This window comes from Neoarius graeffei, chromosome 6 (genome assembly GCF_027579695.1).
Source record: "Neoarius graeffei isolate fNeoGra1 chromosome 6, fNeoGra1.pri, whole genome shotgun sequence".
Classification (NCBI taxonomy): domain Eukaryota; kingdom Metazoa; phylum Chordata; class Actinopteri; order Siluriformes; family Ariidae; genus Neoarius; species Neoarius graeffei.
In genome coordinates, this window is record NC_083574.1 from 57,673,790 (window position 1) to 57,690,994 (window position 17,205).

The following is a 17,205-nucleotide window of genomic DNA, read 5'->3' on the forward strand; positions in this document are numbered from 1 at the left end:
TCTATAAAAAATGCAATCACATTTTGTTTACAGTGTACTTCAGTTAAATGTTATAATTCCATTGTATTTTCTCATCTCATCTCATTATCTCTAGCCGCTTAATCCTTCTACAGGGTCGCAGGCAAGCTGGAGCCTATCCCAGCTGACTACGGGCGAAAGGCGGGGTACACCCTGGACAAGTCGCCAGGTCATCACAGGGCTGACACATAGACACAGACAACCATTCACACTCACACCTACGGTCAATTTAGAGTCACCAGTTAACCTAACCTGCATCTCTTTGGACTGTGGGGGAAACCGGAGCACCCGGAGGAAACCCACGCGGACACGAGGAGAACATGCAAACTCCACACAGAAAGGCCCTCGCCGGCCCCGGGGCTCGAACCCAGGACCTTCTTGCTGTGAGGCGACAGCGCTAACCACTACACCACCGTGCCGCCCATTGTATTTTCTGTGTGAGATTAAACAAATTAAACAGACATTTGTTCATAGCTTTTTAACCCATCTTTACCAAGGGTGCCAGTCATTCTTGAGCTGAATCCCCTGTATGGATAGATGGATAATTTAAGTTTTCTTTTAACCAACAAATGTAACTTGTGCATGGATTTCGTTTCCATTTCACCATTGTTAACCTCAATTCCAATTAATTAAATAATCACTCACTCATTCACAAAGAAACAATGAATTAGATAAATAAAAACACAATATTCTTCACATTACCTTGTATTTTATTAATTCTCTCAGTAACATCCTCTAACAGTTATCAGCCAAAAACAGAATAGCCCAAAACAGGTGACAATTGAATAATAGTGATAATCAAATGAAAGAGAAAAAGAAAATCTGACAGAAAACCAGGGGATGCAGAGGGACCTAAATAAATAAAGACAGTTAAATTAATAGATAATAGCATCATACACCTATTCATACTACTAATATCACTCTATGAATAAGATTCAGTAAGATCCATTGGAAATGTATTCTTTAAAAATTGAGCAGAGGGCAACACCATCACTGGACAGTCTGTCCTCAAGCAGAAGGGATTTAGGTGGTGGGACAGAAAATGAGAATTTTTGTGCTTTGTATTGCACATTCTTTTCAAAACACACAAAGTAAAAAAGGTAGTGCCTGGCACGTGGGTACAATGGTCAGGCAGCAGAAAGGTAAGACATGATTCAGAGCTCCCAGTACAGTAAAATCACAGTACAATGGGCTCTCGGCACAGTACAACTTCTAGTTCTGTGCGGTACAGTTTACCCCCATCTGACAACGCCATGATGCTCTTTTTATAGCCAGCTAGGTCCTGGGTGTCAGCATCCTAAAATCAAGAAAAGAATCACATGGAGCATTGTTAATTATATTTCATTACCTCAATTTGCAACCATTTAAAACTCTTGCTTGTCTTTTCTCACCTGATAGAGATCCTTCAGGAGGTAGTCCAACTCCATCTCATCAATGTAGCCATTTCCATCCTATAAAACACAGAAAGAGGTTACAGTGGGCTACTTCTGTCAATATTGCAGTTATATCAGGGAGTGTATTGGCTTTATACAGAGGACTGCCTTCCTGTTAATCGATTTGTAAGAATCTCTGCTTCATTGCCTACTCATTTATAGAGTTTGGATGAGGTCATAACTCTAAAACAGAGAAGAATAACTCCAAAACAACACAGAGAAGAAGAGGTATTCATTATTTCTTTTGCATCTTTGGGTGAGTAAGTTGGTTTGCATGTGGCCAGATATTTTGCATTTTTTTTTTTCAAAGCTCAGCGCATCCTGTTCAGGCACTATGAGGTGTGTCAGTATTTAGTTGACCTGGTGTTCCCTCCCCTCATGCTATTATTTATTTACTGATTACCTCACTGTAGCAGCTGCAAGTGCCTATGTTTCAGATGTGACTGCGTCAGACTGGAGGAGGGATATGATGTAAGGGAAATATACTGCAGTAATTTTAGATTGAAAGCCTACATTTCATATATGATTAAGCACTGTAGCTGTCCTCGTGCAACAGTCCAGACAAACAAAATATAATGGTTAATAGCCACAATGCTAAATAAAACACAAATTTAGAGAGTGCTAATGAAATTTGGTTTAGGGGGAGAAAGTGGTACATAAAACAGCACAGACACTGAAACTAGATAAACTTGTACACAAAAAACTTAAGTTATATCTATTATAATTTATATACCAATCTTGCACAAACCTCTACTAAATGAATTCCTTGATGAATTATTAAATTAATAAAATTAAAATAGTATAAAATAATTTAGCAGTTCTTGCGTGAGAATTTACCACACCCTCTTGTGGTGCATTTGGAACTGTGTCACCCAAAAATCCATTGTTAGTCAAATGTTCACACAGCAGGTGCACATTCGTGGTCATTTATCTGCTCAGGTGAATGGAAACAGCGCTCATCTGCATGCAAAATGGATGCATAAGAGTGAGGGAAATCAGATAGGAGAACTCTCTCTGCTTCATTTGCTGAGCTAAACCAAACTGTCACCTGCACGAGACTTTCTGCAACATTATTATGCTATTAAGCACTGTGGTTCTTTGTTTTGAGCAGATGCACCTTCAGTGAGCAATAGAAAATGTAGAAATGTTACTTTAATTTTTCTTAAAATGGTCTCAGTTGAAAAATATATTTTTCAATGAAGTTAGAGACTGACAAGATCTCTTGCATGGACTGTCCTAGAGAATGCTTGCTATGAGGACTGGGGCAAATACTTAATTATAAATGATGTGTAGTCCTTCACTCTAAAAATACTGCAGTGTGTTTCCCTGAAGTCGCTTCTGAATCACAGGCACTTGCATCTCAAAATGTTTATTTTAGTGTAGAAATGTACACTACCTTGTCATAGTATGTGAAGATGGTGTTGAACTGGTCAGGAGTCAGCTTGATGCCCTGCAACACAGTGCAAACAAATCAACATTAAAGCTACAATTCCATCCATTAGAACTTTGGTACAAATTGTAATCATTGCTTGTACTTAACTCACCTGGAATTTCAGTAAGAAATTTTCTTGAACTGGTAGAAGCCTTAAAATATGAACAAGCAGCAGTCGATTAACACAGTGTATTTGAGGGAAAAAGAGCTCTGATTAACTGGGGCAAAAATATTGCTCACCTTGCCATTTCAGAGAGCCCCAGCTTCCCATCTCCATTCAGATCAAACATCTTGAGCTGACAGTGAGAAAAGAGATCAAAGTAATTGGATCATTTTCATGAAATAGCCACCATTTATTTTTCTTGCTTGTTGTTTCAGGTCTTAGCTGGTGTTGAAAATGCATACAAATTGAGCATAAAAATGGCCATTAGTCAGAATAAAACATACTGCATTTTATTCACTAAAATCAACTTGCAGTCCCGTTCACAACAAAAGTGTAGTTCTCTAGTTAAATATTATAAACAAGGTATTAATGAGAAACTGTAATTTATAAGGTTGCCAAGAGCTCACCAAAGCATTAAATAATCAAATGCACTTTGTTCTTTTCCTTTTGAGTGCCACTCCCTTTTTCTTTCAAAAACTCAATCTGCTGAAGTCATAGTAAACAATTCAAATGTATGCATACTATGTAAAGCACTGAGTATACCTGCCAAGGTATAATTCTTAGTCTGAGTAACAGATGGTTTGACAGATGTTATTATTTTATTTTAGCAACATGAAGTTGTGCTGATGAGATACTTACAATTGTCTGTGTGTATTCCTGCAATTTCTGGTCATCATATTGCTTGTTAACCTTTTTCAGAAGGTCTGAGAGGAAGTTCTAAAAGAAAGTAAAGATGCAGGTTACTTAAAAAAAAAACAAACAAAAAAAAAACAACAAAACTTGGAATGTCTGTGTAACAAGGAGCCTGGTCCACTCGTGGAACAACTGCACTCCTTAAAAGTATCCGGTAGACAGTGTAACATTTGCACATTATTACACCTATGGTCAAAATCAACTTCCTCCTGCGATTATGACCTGGTTTGTACTTTATGAACCAGTGTAGTGATTTGAATACTTCCTTTGACTGTCAGTTGCTACGGCCAGCATGATTTGCGTGCTTTTGATTTGCTATTCCAGTAAAAGGCTGACAGCATGACACAGATTTCACTCAGGTTAGAGTGCAACCCAAGCTAAAACAACAACTCACATAACTTAACTGATATACACTATACTACTGTACATTGCATTCTGTTTAATGGCAAATGGTTGGTGAAGAAAGTGTAGATTGTAAAAAATATACAACCCCGATTCCAAAAAAGTTGGGACAAAGTACAAATTGTAAAAAAAAAACGGAATGCAATAATTTACAAATCTGAAACTGATATTGTATTCACAATAGAGCATAGACAACATATCAAATGTCGAAAGTGAGACATTTTGAAATTTCATGCCAAATATTGGCTCATTTGAAATTTCATGACAGCAACACATCTCAAAAAAGTTGGGACAGGGGCAATAAAAGGCTGGAAAAGTTAAAGGTACAAAAAAGGAACAGGTGGTGGACCAAATTGCAACTCATTAGGTCAACTGGCAATAGGTCATTAACATGACTGGGTATAAAAAGAGCATCTTGGAGTGGCAGCGGCTCTCAGAAGTAAAGATGGGAAGAGGATCACCAATCCCCTTAATTCTGCGCCGACAAATAGTGGAGCAATATCAGAAAGGAGTTCGACAGTGTAAAATTGCAAAGAGTTTGAACATATCATCATCTACAGTGCATAATATCATCAAAAGATTCAGAGAATCTGGAAGAATCTCTTTCTGTAAGGGTCAAGGCCGGAAAACCATACTGGGTGCCCGTGATCTTCAGGCCCTTAGATGGCACTGCATCACATACAGGCATGCTTCTGTATTGGAAATCACAAAATGGGCTCAGGAATATTTCCAGAGAACACTATCTGTGAACACAATTCACCGTGCCATCCACCGTTGCCAGCTAAAACTCTATAGTTCAAAGAAGAAGCCGTATCTAAACATGATCCTGAAGCGCAGATGTCTTCTCTGGGCCAAGGCTCATTTAAAATGGACTGTGGCAAAGTGGAAAACTGTTCTGTGGTCAGACGAATCAAAATTTGAAGTTCTTTATGGAAATTAGGGACGCCGTGTCATTCGGACTAAAGAGGAGAAGGACAACCCAAGTTGTTATCAGCGCTCAGTTCAGAAGCCTGCATCTCTGATGGTATGGGGTTGCATTAGTGCGCGTGGCATGGGCAGCTTGCACATCTGGAAAGACACCATCAATGCTGAAAGGTATATCCAGGTTCTAGAGCAACATATGCTCCCATCCAGACGACGTCTCTTTCAGGGAAGACCTTGCATTTTCCAACATCACAATGCCAAACCACATACTGCATCAATTACAGCATCATGGCAGCGTAGAAGAAGGGTACTGAACTGGCCAGCCTGCAGCCCAGATCTTTCACTCATAGAAAACATTTGGCGCATCATAAAACGGAAGATACGACAAAAAAGACCTAAGACAGTTGAGCAACTAGAATCCTACATTAGACAAGAATGGGTTAACATTCCTATCCCTAAACTTGAGCAACTTGTCTCCTCAGTCCCCAGACGTTTACAGACTGTTGTAAAGAGAAAAGGGGATGTCTCACAGTGGTAAACATGGCCTTGTCCCAACTTTTTTGAGATGTGTTGTTGTCATGAAATTTAAAATCACCTAATTTTTCTCTTTAAATGAGACATTTTCTCAGTTTAAACATTTGATATGTCATCTATGTTCTATTCTGAATAAAATATGGAATTTTGAAACTTCCACATCATTGCATTCCGTTTTTATTTACAATTTGTACTTTGTCCCAACTTTTTTGGAATCAGGGTTGTATATAAATCCAGGTATATTCATTTATTTTTACCTTCAGTTCATTTGCTTCAATGAAGCCACTGCGGTCTGTGTCGTACTTTCGCCAGGCCTACAGATTGACAAATATCCACAAAACAAGGTACTTAATTGCAGTCAAATAAAAAGTAAATGATTATTACATTTGCCAAGATAAAACTGTCACTGAATGTTACAACATTTATTTGTTAGAAGCTTGTTAGAATACAAAACTGAGTTACAGAAATAAGTAATTTCCCAGAAACACACTTCCCAAAGATATAGTGCAAATAATAAATAAATGTGAATTTTGTTTCCATCAAAACGGGAAGTAATTAAAACAGAAATATCCTGACAGATTTCAGAGATGTTAACTGTATAAATGACGACTGATTTTATTTCTGATAACATGTTCAAATGCAGTGGGTAGTGTGGCTGCCTCTTAGCTCCAGAGCAACACTAAATTCTAAGCTTTTGCTACTGTCTGTGTTTTGCATGTTCTCCCGATGTTTACGTGAGTTTCCTCCAGGCTCTCCAGGTACCTCCCACCTCTGAAAAGCATGCCATTAGGACTGGCTATGCTAAATTGCTCCCATGTGTGAATGTGTGTGTGTGCATGGTGCCCGCGATTGACTTTGGGTGAATACTCCCATTTTTCACCCAGTGTTCACAGTATAGTCTCCGCATCCAAACCTGACCAAGATAAAATGTTACTGAAGATGAATAGACATGTTTAATATTGATGAATAGACAAACGATAGTCAAGAATCTCAATAAAATATTATATTGGCTCCATTTATGATTCTAAAATTTGTAAATTATGTAAAGTTCAACTAGAAATACTGTATGTATGTTTTGTCTGAAAGAAAACATCATACTAAGAATTGTACATTTCTTTTTCCCTACAGTCTTCCTTTATCCCCCTTTATTCCAGTCTATCAGGACAGTTTTCTTTGGAACTATTCTTGTTTGCTCATGTCCTTAGCAAAGTCATCACTCTGTGGCCATGAACCTGTCTGTGTAAAACCTATGTGGGTAGTTTCTACCTGTCTGTCTATCTATCTGTGTGAAAATGTCACACTTATCTTTCTAAATCTGTACCACCTAGGTTAATGTGCTAATTCTAATTAACTATGTAAGACAATAAGCCACATGGTCTAACGTTTGAGTATGGCATGCAGTAGCATGGGTGCTGCAGAAACAATAATTAATACGTAGTGGATGTTCATTATGTCTAACTATTACAAATATTTTAAGTTCGTTTCTTAGACAAGTATATTTTTTAAGTTTGTTACCTTGTTAACAGTTTCGGCGAGAATCTCCCGCCTTCTTCAGAAACAGTCCAACACAGAATGTTTCTGAAGAAGGCGGGAGATTCTCGCCGAAACTGTTAACAAGGTAACAAACTTAAAAAATATACTTGTCTAAGAAACGAACTTAAAATATTTATATTAACAATAATTAATCTTATCATTTTAACAATATGCTTATAACTAGTGTGAATTGTTGAAACTTTATCTTTCCCAAAAGTTTGCATATTTCAACCTGTCCTGCTTAGTCCTGATGGAGTTGGATGATGATCATGTTCAATGCTCAAATTGTTTGTGACCTAAAATTTGCAACAGGCACTTATAGAGCCTTGATTTAACTACAACATTATGCCTTTAGATACATGAATGTAATTTTCCTCTGTCTCTGCTGGCCATAGCAAAGAGTGAAACAGGCAGCAGGTATGACAGCAGAGCCCACCTGGAAGAAAAAGTTAAGTTCCTTTGCTGCAGTTCAGTGGCAGAAGCAAAGGCAGGCAGAAGACTCTGCGAATCAGTTGCATGGTCTTTACAGAATTGGGTCAAATGCAAGACCTGTTAGCAACAGTGCAAAAGGGCATTGAAATACAAAGCTTTGGGGACTGTCTTGCATACAAAGACAGACCCTGTGGTACTTTCAGGCCCATTTTGACAAAGAGTGCTGGAAAGGTGCAATGGTTGCTGAAATCCTATAGAAAACACAGACCAAGCCATGGGACTGCCATTCCTTGGGCAGTGAAGTACAGAAGATCACTGTAATTATTGATACAGAGAAGGCAAATAGGCTGGCTCAAGCACCATTGCCAGAAACTTGGTATAACCACATTGCACCACCTGCTGCTATTACCTGGCAGCTCTGTCACACAAGCCTAGGAGGCACTAGATCATTGTCTCCTTTTGTCTGAACCAAACTGGACATTTTGAGGCAGCAGGCTATCTTTACCTTACCACAAAAGTTTAAATTCTTGAATCTGTACAGTGAATCAAGTTAACTGATTCTGTTCAAATTATTTGTTCAATTACACAGTTTGCCCAAATGTGCAGCCTGATCATGCAGCCAACACTACCATTGCACATACTGAAATGCCAGAAATATACAGCTTGGACTGAATGGTACTTGAATGCAGTCTCTAATACTGATTTGTTCATCTTACTGTCTCACTCAAAAGGCAGAGTTGTTCATCACATTGTTCCTGCAAACTGCATTTCAGAAATTGCAATAGCAGATGGGTGGAGTTAAGCATAATACAGTACAGGCAATTTCGCAACCTAGAACAATCAAAATGGATTAGTGTCAGACATGGGTGCCGCCAGGGGGGGGAAAGGTTAGAACAATTCTAGGGGCCCAGCACTGCTATGGGGCCCTTTAAGGGGCTGATAATATGCTTTTAATGATTTTATTAAGACTTTTGAAATAACAACAATGCAATATTCCATCTGGTAAAATGAGCTAATTGAACAAGGTTGTCTATTTCTTGAGTTCTTCAACATATTGTCATTTAACCCTCCCCCTTTTGTGAAATGGTACGGTCCAGTTCTGGTAGAAGCGCGATGCGTTAAATCTGTGTGCTGATCAGTGCAACGCTACTTGCTGCTGTGTCGCGGTGCAGCAGCCAGCCAGCCAGCAGTGGAGTGCGTACAGTCTATGATCGCTAAATACGAAGAGTGGCTGTCAAAAACGTAAAGAAAGGCAGCTGAAAGCTGAGAGGGACCGGAGAGGCAGGCAACTGGTCACTCAGTTTTTCCCAAAGAAAGGTAGCTATCGCTCACATGTGTGTTCAAAATATTAGCGAATGGTAAATGAACAGTATGAACGTGGTTGGATTAACCTATCAAGAGAACACTTTTACAGTTTGTACAGTGACATTTTTTCCATTTTAATAACTGAACTGACTTGTGTGATAAACAAGATGAAATATTACGTTATGCTGGTGCTAATAACTAGTGCTAATAGCCAGTTTCATAACTAATGGGGTGCCCTAAATATGCACAGATTCAGCCTCAGGGGGACCTCCGCCTTACCAAACCACTGAACCCCCCTTTGGAGAAGGAGGTAAGCAGCAATACAACCCATAAATGCTTTAGGATTGAAGTTTTTAATGAGCGAGCGCCATATACAGTTTGCTAGATTAAAGTGTTGCTAATAACGGACACCAGTCAAGTGTTTGACATGGTTACGTGTGTGGAATGTTCACACATTCTAAACCATTGGTTTCAAATTGAGGAGCTGGAGAAAGCGCAGCACACATAAAAGAGGGATAGAGGTTACAACATATGAAGAAATACGTATGTAATTGATCAAATTGAAATGTCACTCCGTGTCACTTTGAAATAAATTTATAATAAGATGTTTCCTGTCTTTTATGGGTAACATTTGTAAGGCTACTGAGTATGGAGTTCATTTAAATGCATCAAACTTGAATGCATCAAACTTTTTTATGCATTAACTAACTTGCATGCATTGCTGATAACAGAGCCAGGCCCCTCATCAGGCCATGATGCAGCAGCCAGGGAGGACACCAGAAGTGTTGAAGTACAGGAAGAGAACAGGGGGAGTACCAACAGCACAGGTGGTGAGGAAGAAGCAGCAGAGAGTAAACTTTTTCTATGATTTATTAGCAGTCACATCACACATTTCACTACCAACTGTCCTAGCACAAGAAGGCATGTGGCAAAATCTTGAATTTTCATTTGTGATTGTAAATGCACCAGAATTAGTCACTGACCAGTTTTCATCTAGTCCCTGGTAGGTTAATACATAAAATGTAATAACAAAGTCACAAACTCAAGGTCCATGGGCTATCAAAAGTCAAATAATGACAATAGTGCAATTGTGACGAGGGTGGGCAAAGTTGGGGGCCCAAAATTCTAATCTTTCATGGGGCCCAAAATTTCTGGCGGCGCCCCTGGTGTCAGATAAGCACATGACCATGCTTCTTTGGGCAAGATTAATTGAAAAGTGGAGAGGCATCGTATCTGAAAATACATAACAGCTTAAGTTGCACTTAAGTTGTTAAGTCCAGTCACATAACTCAGAACCTGTCAGCCATATCATAAAGGCAAGTGTTACTAGCAGTGTGCATTAACCTGAGGCATTGGTCTGGTACTAAATTTTTCACTGCAGAAAAAGGAAACAATTAAAAACAAATGCATATGATAAACTATGAAGGTAATAGAAAAGTGTAAATCAGTTGCAACATCAGTGTATTAAACTTCATATAATTTAAATTTGTGTGGCTAGTGCTGCAACATTATCAAGAATCCCTAAGGGTTCATATACGGTATATCCTTGTTGGGTTCAGCAAATTTACAAGTAGGAAGTTTAAAAAAAAAACCTACAGAAGACTGGAAGTTTGGAAAGAGACAGACAACTCATTGACTCGTTCATGGACAGTGCAGAGTCAAATTTTCACATCTACTACTATGCTATGCCGCTATGATTGGAGGTGCAGCACATCTCCCAGACTATGTAACCAGTGTGTTGATAGGCCCATTGTGCACAGGCCGTTGTTATACCTGTTAATATTACTGAAACTTCATGCCCACTACCCTTTAGACCAGACATATGGTCCTAGACAAGCAGGTCACTTTGGCACAGTAGACCATACACCTGGAAATTATGGGTCTGCTCCCTGGGAGTGATCCCAGTATAGTGGCATCTGTACAAAGGGTCAGCCACTCTTGTGCATGTCCTGGTTGTATCTAAATATCAGCTGTTTGCAGACTATGTGAGAAATGCTGGGCATAAATACCTTAGTGGACAATTTTTTGGAGATTCAAATAAGTGTCTGTTTTGGGGTCTACCCTAAGTGTTCATGGCAGCAATATTTGCACAGATTGATGGTTTATCACTTCAAGTGCATAACTTTTTTACTAGTTTTCTTACATAACTACCACGATAAAGAGCAGTATAAGAATGCTGAGTGATAGAACAGTATCCACACTCAATATTTTCATCCTCAATAGCCTAAACACCTTAAGTGATTCTCTAATATTCTGAGTGATTTGAGGCTCCATCAGGATGTGCTATTACAACTTTGATATACAACCTCCACTGGTTCCACCAGAAACTGTAGTCGTGCTCCTTCATCACTGGTAGAATGACAGTTGCATACTTAAGATTCCATTGTCTGGTTTAGATTGTTTTAAATGTGATAAAACTTATCCAGATTGGACTGTAAATTTTCTCATGCACTTGAAAAAAGAGGAATAAAAGATTATGTAATATATATGACTGTATGCTTGTGTTACGCAGCTTTACTGGTGCATAGCTGGTGTGGCTGCAGGTTTTTGTTCTAACCAATTCATTTTGGCATTCAACTCATTATCAGGTCAACTGATTGGTAGGAATGGAGACCTCTAGCTAGATCTGTCTTTCATGAATAGAACTGGAAACCCTTGCTATAACTTATGTTTTTACCATTATAACAATTCAGTGAATTAGGAAAGTAATAGATCTAATGTGGAAATTTGTATGATCCTTTACCATCATGAACTCAGAGCTGGAACCCAAAAACTGTCTGAAGCAAATCAGGAAGTTCTCTTCTGTTGGAAGAATCTGGGCCATCTGAGACATGGAAAACATGAGAATTAATGTTTCTAGAATCTAAGGAACAAGTGAGAAAAATAAAGTGACTCTGAATTGCTCTCATTTTAAAGCATTGAAAACAGCAGGCTGGATCTAAATATCTGCCATTTTCAAGACTATTTGTAGTCTGACCTTGTCAGGTTCATTGGCAACAGACTTAATTTTTGGAACAATGCAATTTCTTACCTCTGACAGCTCAATCCTTCCATCATTGTTCTTGTCGAATTTCTGCATGAACTCTGCCATCTTGTCTCTGCAAGATGCATTTGAGGAGTCCTGAAACAGACAAGCATGCCAAGAGGGTTTTTGTCCAAAGATCCACATTACTCATGACAGAGAAATGCCATGTAATGCCACATTAAAAAAAGAAGTCTGTTTAGTGCTAATGGGAAAAAGCCCCTATAAGTTACTGACTATGAGCCTACAGCATATTTCACAGGATTCCAGAGTTCACATGATTCCTAGCTTTTCTTTATGACATGCAAGGAAATAAAACATCTCTCTTGCCCACACTGAGATCCTCTACATAAACACTATCTGTTCAGTCATCTAGCAAATAATTCCATGTCAGCATTTAATTTGATCACATTGATGGCAAAATTGATGACATGTTACCAGTACTAGCAGGCTGATGTGTCACCATGAATGTTAATATAATGGGAGCTTTCTTTATGAAAATATCTTAAACTTTACTAAAGTCCCTTTTTTAAAAGTCTAGATTCAGTGAGAAGTATTTCTGCTAGGTCATAAAAACATTGTCCCCTTGGCAATATGATTCTTTCCACCTGTCCTAGAGTGCTCTGACGTGGCCAACCTTGTAATCATCACCACTTGTTTTTGCAACGTCATCTCTGCATAAAACATTCTGCTTTTTCAGGACTGTTTTTGCTTAGGGTTGCTAGTGCGTTTATGTTTTTTTCTTGTCCATGTGTTGTTTTTCCTCCCTTGTTCTAGATGTTTCTTGTTTTTGTTCAAGGTTAACTAACTCCTGGATGACAATTATAGATTTGCCTGTATCCCATCTGTCTACCTAAAATACAGAATTAATTAGCTGTGGCTCCTGTTAACTTCTTTCACTGTGTTTTAGGTGACTATAGTACAGAACCTATTTTGTCTCTGCTAGACGTCTTTTATTTTTGACAGATTTCATACTAAAAATTAAAGATTCAGTCATTTACTTTTTCTTTGTTTACTTACCACACCTGCTCCTTTCCGTGCAATCTCAAACTGAGTGATAAAGTTTTCAAGCTCCTTGCCCTCAATGTAGCCATTACCTGTAGGTGATATCCACATTAAACCAGAATTTAGGATTTAGATCATAGGCTTATACAACATGAAATTTACATGAAGTTGTTGATTTGTCTGGGTGATATCCTATCTACAATGCTTGCTAACTTTTAAGAGCTTTTGGCTGACACCAAAATTAGAGCAACTACAGAGCTTAATTAAAAACTCTTGACAGCTGTTTCCCAATCACACTTTGACTGTCTGCCTTTCTGATTTTGGAATAATTAATGGCCTTGCTCTAGAGGACCTTTGGGGGGGTGCGCTTCAAAGTTTCATTTATTACAGAAGACAGAAAGATGATCTGCAGCTTGATGCTTAAGAAAGCTTTATAGAAATCCGAATTCAGGTTCTGCGAACACATAAAATATTACCATGTGTGGTCTTTGCACAAATGCATATGTGTCTACTTTGCTTCAAACTCTAAAGAGTGCCTGTTAATTTGTCAGCAGACACCAGTGACATTTGCAGACAGATGAAAATTGATCTCTCAAGGGGAAACTCTCTCTCTCTCTGGTATTTACAATAAGTATAAAACATTAAGACGGCATTTCAGAATGCATCCACATATCAAAATGATGAAAAGTTAATTAAAAAAAAAACTGTCCCAGTTTTGGCATCACAGCCCTGTGACAGCACTTGGATTATGCATTCAGAGTTCAGACATCTTATTGTGATGAGAGCATGCACACACACACGTTAGAATCCTATACGCAGGAAAACTAGTTGGTGTTATTCTACTGGAAAATGATTTATTGCATTGCATTTGATTTGTAATTAAAACAATTAATTATCCTGTCAATGTGTTGAACACACAATGTTATCAGTTAGAAACTAACATGCAAGTTTTGATTCAAAATCCTTTTTTTTTTTTTGTCTTGTAAGATTTATTTATAAGGCATATATCAATAAACAGTCAAATGAATTAGGCTTAACACACACACATGCGTTAAATAATTACAGCCACCATACTTTTACCTAATAAATGGAAGTAGCAAACAATAACAAGGACATTCCCAGAAATTACCATTAAATTGCATTGTCTGTTAATTTTAATAGCAAAAACAAGCACAATAAATCTCGGGGTAAGTGACAGGAGGTCAGGGCATGTCTGTTTCTGCTACAGACATGTGTATATATACACATTTATATACAATATACCTTATATCTGCTACAGACATGTATACAATATACCTTTCCTCACACAAAATAACACCCAAAAACCCCTTTTATCTTTTCCCCGACAAACTTTTCAAATAGACTACGTGCAAAACGCAACGGAACAGTTTCTTGCTTTTTTTTTTTTCTTCTCTCTGTTAAATCCCTCCCAGAGCATCCTTTCTCAGTTGAAAGTCTCTACAAACTCTTATTGCCCTTACCGTCGGCATCAAAATGTTTCCAGATCTCGAGGAATTGGGATGCCGTCAGTTCCGCCAAGTGAAGATAGGGAGGCTGTGCAGACTTATTTGCCATGTTTTTTTTTCTCCTGCTGCTATCAAGAAAGAAAAATCCCTGGCGAACTTCTACTTCGTCCAGCAGTGCCTGTCGTTGTTCCCCCTCCCCGCCTGCGCCGCAGCTTTTAAATGAGCGCTAAATGCTGCAGTGCCTCTGCGGGCGGCCGGGTGGCGCAGTGGCCCTCAGCACTGCTAACGCTAAAGCTCCTCCATCACTCAGAGCTGCATAATTACACCCTGAATACATTACCCTTGTGGAACATAGGGTGCTAGATGTTGATCGAGAAACGCATAAAATATTATGTCTGTACCAAATGACATGAAGAAATTAATGAATGAATCAATCAATCATTTGAGAGATTCTTCACATTAAGAAAGCACAACTTTATTCATCACACACTTGTGAAATTTCCTCTCTGCATTTAACACACACATACCCAGAGCAGTGGGCAGCCATGCTAACAGCACCCAAAGCCTCGCTCAAGGGCACCTAAGCCCAAGGCTGTCCCATATTAACCTAACCGTATGTCTTTGGACTCTACACAGAAAGCCCCCCCCGGGCCGCTGGGTTCGAACCCAGAACCTTCTTGCTGTGAGGAGACCGTGCTAACCACTACACCACCATGCCGCCCGGTCATTACTTCCCCTGAGCCATACTAACTACATTTCCTTTTCTTGTAGGCATTTTCCCTGTGTTCTAGATCTGATTATATCCACATATGTTTACTTATATTTATAATACATAGGGCCAAATTACTCAATTCTGATTGGTCAATCAAGGAGGGCTTTTTTTCCTTAACACGGGGCCGTATTTCTGAAATGCTATTGGCTTGGTTACAAAAATTAGCAAATTTTGTCAACAAAATGGCTGACTCAGCAATGCCACGTTTCGCTACATTTGACAAAGAAATGATAAACCAATTGAAAGCTGCAAGCGAAAATGAAAATACCAAAAAAAAATACAAATTTTTGGCTTTCTGTGTTTAAGAAATGGGCCGTGGAAAGACAAATAAATGACTCTCTAGTGGCATATGAATGCTGTGAGTTAGACAAGGTGCTATCACAGTTTTATGCAGAAGTGAGGAAAGAAAATGGGGAAAACTACGAATCAGACTCTCAAAGTAGTGCAGGCAGCATTGGATCGGCATCTGAGACAAGAGAAGTATCCGGGATCAATCCTGAAAGATGTTAAAATCCTGTCCAAAATCCTCGTGTTGTGTCGCCATGTCATGATGAAAGACGCTTTAGAAACTGATTCAAACGTGCAAGATAGTCTTGCGCCCTGATTGGTTCAGAAAACGTGAATGACAAATGTCGTGAACTTGAATAGCTTCCGAAGTATATATATAAAGGATCAATTACACCCTGCTACACCCATGGTGTAAGAAGGAGAGGTACCGCAGGTCATTCATATCTACTGCTGTCAGACTGTATAACACCCACAACTTGTAACGTAGCACCGATAACCTGTTTGTCGTTTAATTTGCACTACTTCAGCACTACTACCTCTGCCATCTCTCATTGATGCAATTATGTGCAATAATATAGGCCCTAAACTATTTTTATGCATACTTATATTTATATTATTATTTATGTATATATGTGCGTATATATACAGAGTCCACCTGTAATGTGCAATTTTTCCGAGCCTCTCAATAAGGCAATTTTTCTATACTTTTTCACGGTAGATAATGCAAATAGCCCTCTGTATTTAATCCTTCGTTTGTCTAATTTTTATTTCAGTTTTATTTGTTATCTGTTTGACATTTTCTTGCTACTGTAACACGTGAATTTCCCCGATGTGGGATGAATAAAGTGAATCTAATCTAATCTAATTAAGGATCAGTTGGCTATCTATCTATCTATCTATCTATCTATCTATCTATCTATCTATCTATCTATCTATCTATCTATCTATCTATCTATCTATCTATCAGTTTTGAAATTGCCCTCATTGCTTCTCGACTCGGGAAGTTTTCAAAACTTCAAAATCATGAGTGAAATTAATCCTTAATTTTACTCGGCCCCATATGATTACCTATAAAAATCACACCCCCAGACAGAGACACAGGGCCTTATGGATGGGAAAGGAAATTCTCCTGGTCCAATGTTGACTATTTTTATTTAGCTAATTGCTATTGCACTGAGAGTTGGCCTAGTGGTTAGCGTGTCCGCCTCTCGATCGTGGTCGGGTCATACCAAAGACCATCAGAAAAATGGTACCTACTGCCATCTGGCAAGGCATGCTGCAATACAGATGCGAGTGGGGAGTCAAACTCTCGTGGTTACCAGAGGACTAGCCCCACACTGTAACCCTAGCTATGTAATAGGCGAGAGGCTGAGGGCTACGGAAATGGAGATCGGCGCCACCCTATGCTCCACATGGCATGGGAGGGAATTTGAATTGGTATTGGATGTGGCTCTGTGAAGAAATCCTACAATTTATGAGTAACGTGAAGGTTATCATGCATTCCTATAGTTTACTTTGCTTAAGTAGGAATTTGTGGAGCAATGATTTGATAGTGTGTGTGTGTGTGTGTGTGTGTGTGTGTGTGTGTGTGTGTGAGAGAGAGAGAGAGAGAGAGAGAGACAGGCTATATGGCCAAAAGTTTGTGGACACCTGATCGTCACAGCCATATGTGAGCCTTGCCCAAAATGTTGCCACAAAGTTGGAAGCACATAATACAGAATTTTCTAAAAATGTCCTTGTGTGCTGTGGAATTAAGATTTCTGACCCCCTTTGGGATGAATGA

At 38.8% G+C, this 17,205-nt stretch overlaps 1 protein-coding gene across 1 annotated transcript; it reads right to left on the minus strand.

Moving 5' to 3' along the window:
- Positions 1-726: 726 nt before the first annotated feature.
- Positions 727-14,537, minus strand: calb2a (calbindin 2a). The gene is made up of 11 exons (XM_060922973.1): positions 14,378-14,537; positions 12,912-12,988; positions 11,901-11,990; positions 11,613-11,693; positions 5,857-5,913; positions 3,686-3,763; positions 3,124-3,179; positions 2,996-3,035; positions 2,848-2,901; positions 1,410-1,469; positions 727-1,315 (listed from the first exon to the last, which is right to left on the minus strand). The coding sequence occupies exons 1-11, from the start codon at positions 14,469-14,471 to the stop codon at positions 1,196-1,198; spliced, it is 807 nt and encodes a 268-aa protein (XP_060778956.1). The 5' UTR covers positions 14,472-14,537; the 3' UTR covers positions 727-1,195.
- Between the last annotated feature and the right edge of the window lie 2,668 nt (positions 14,538-17,205).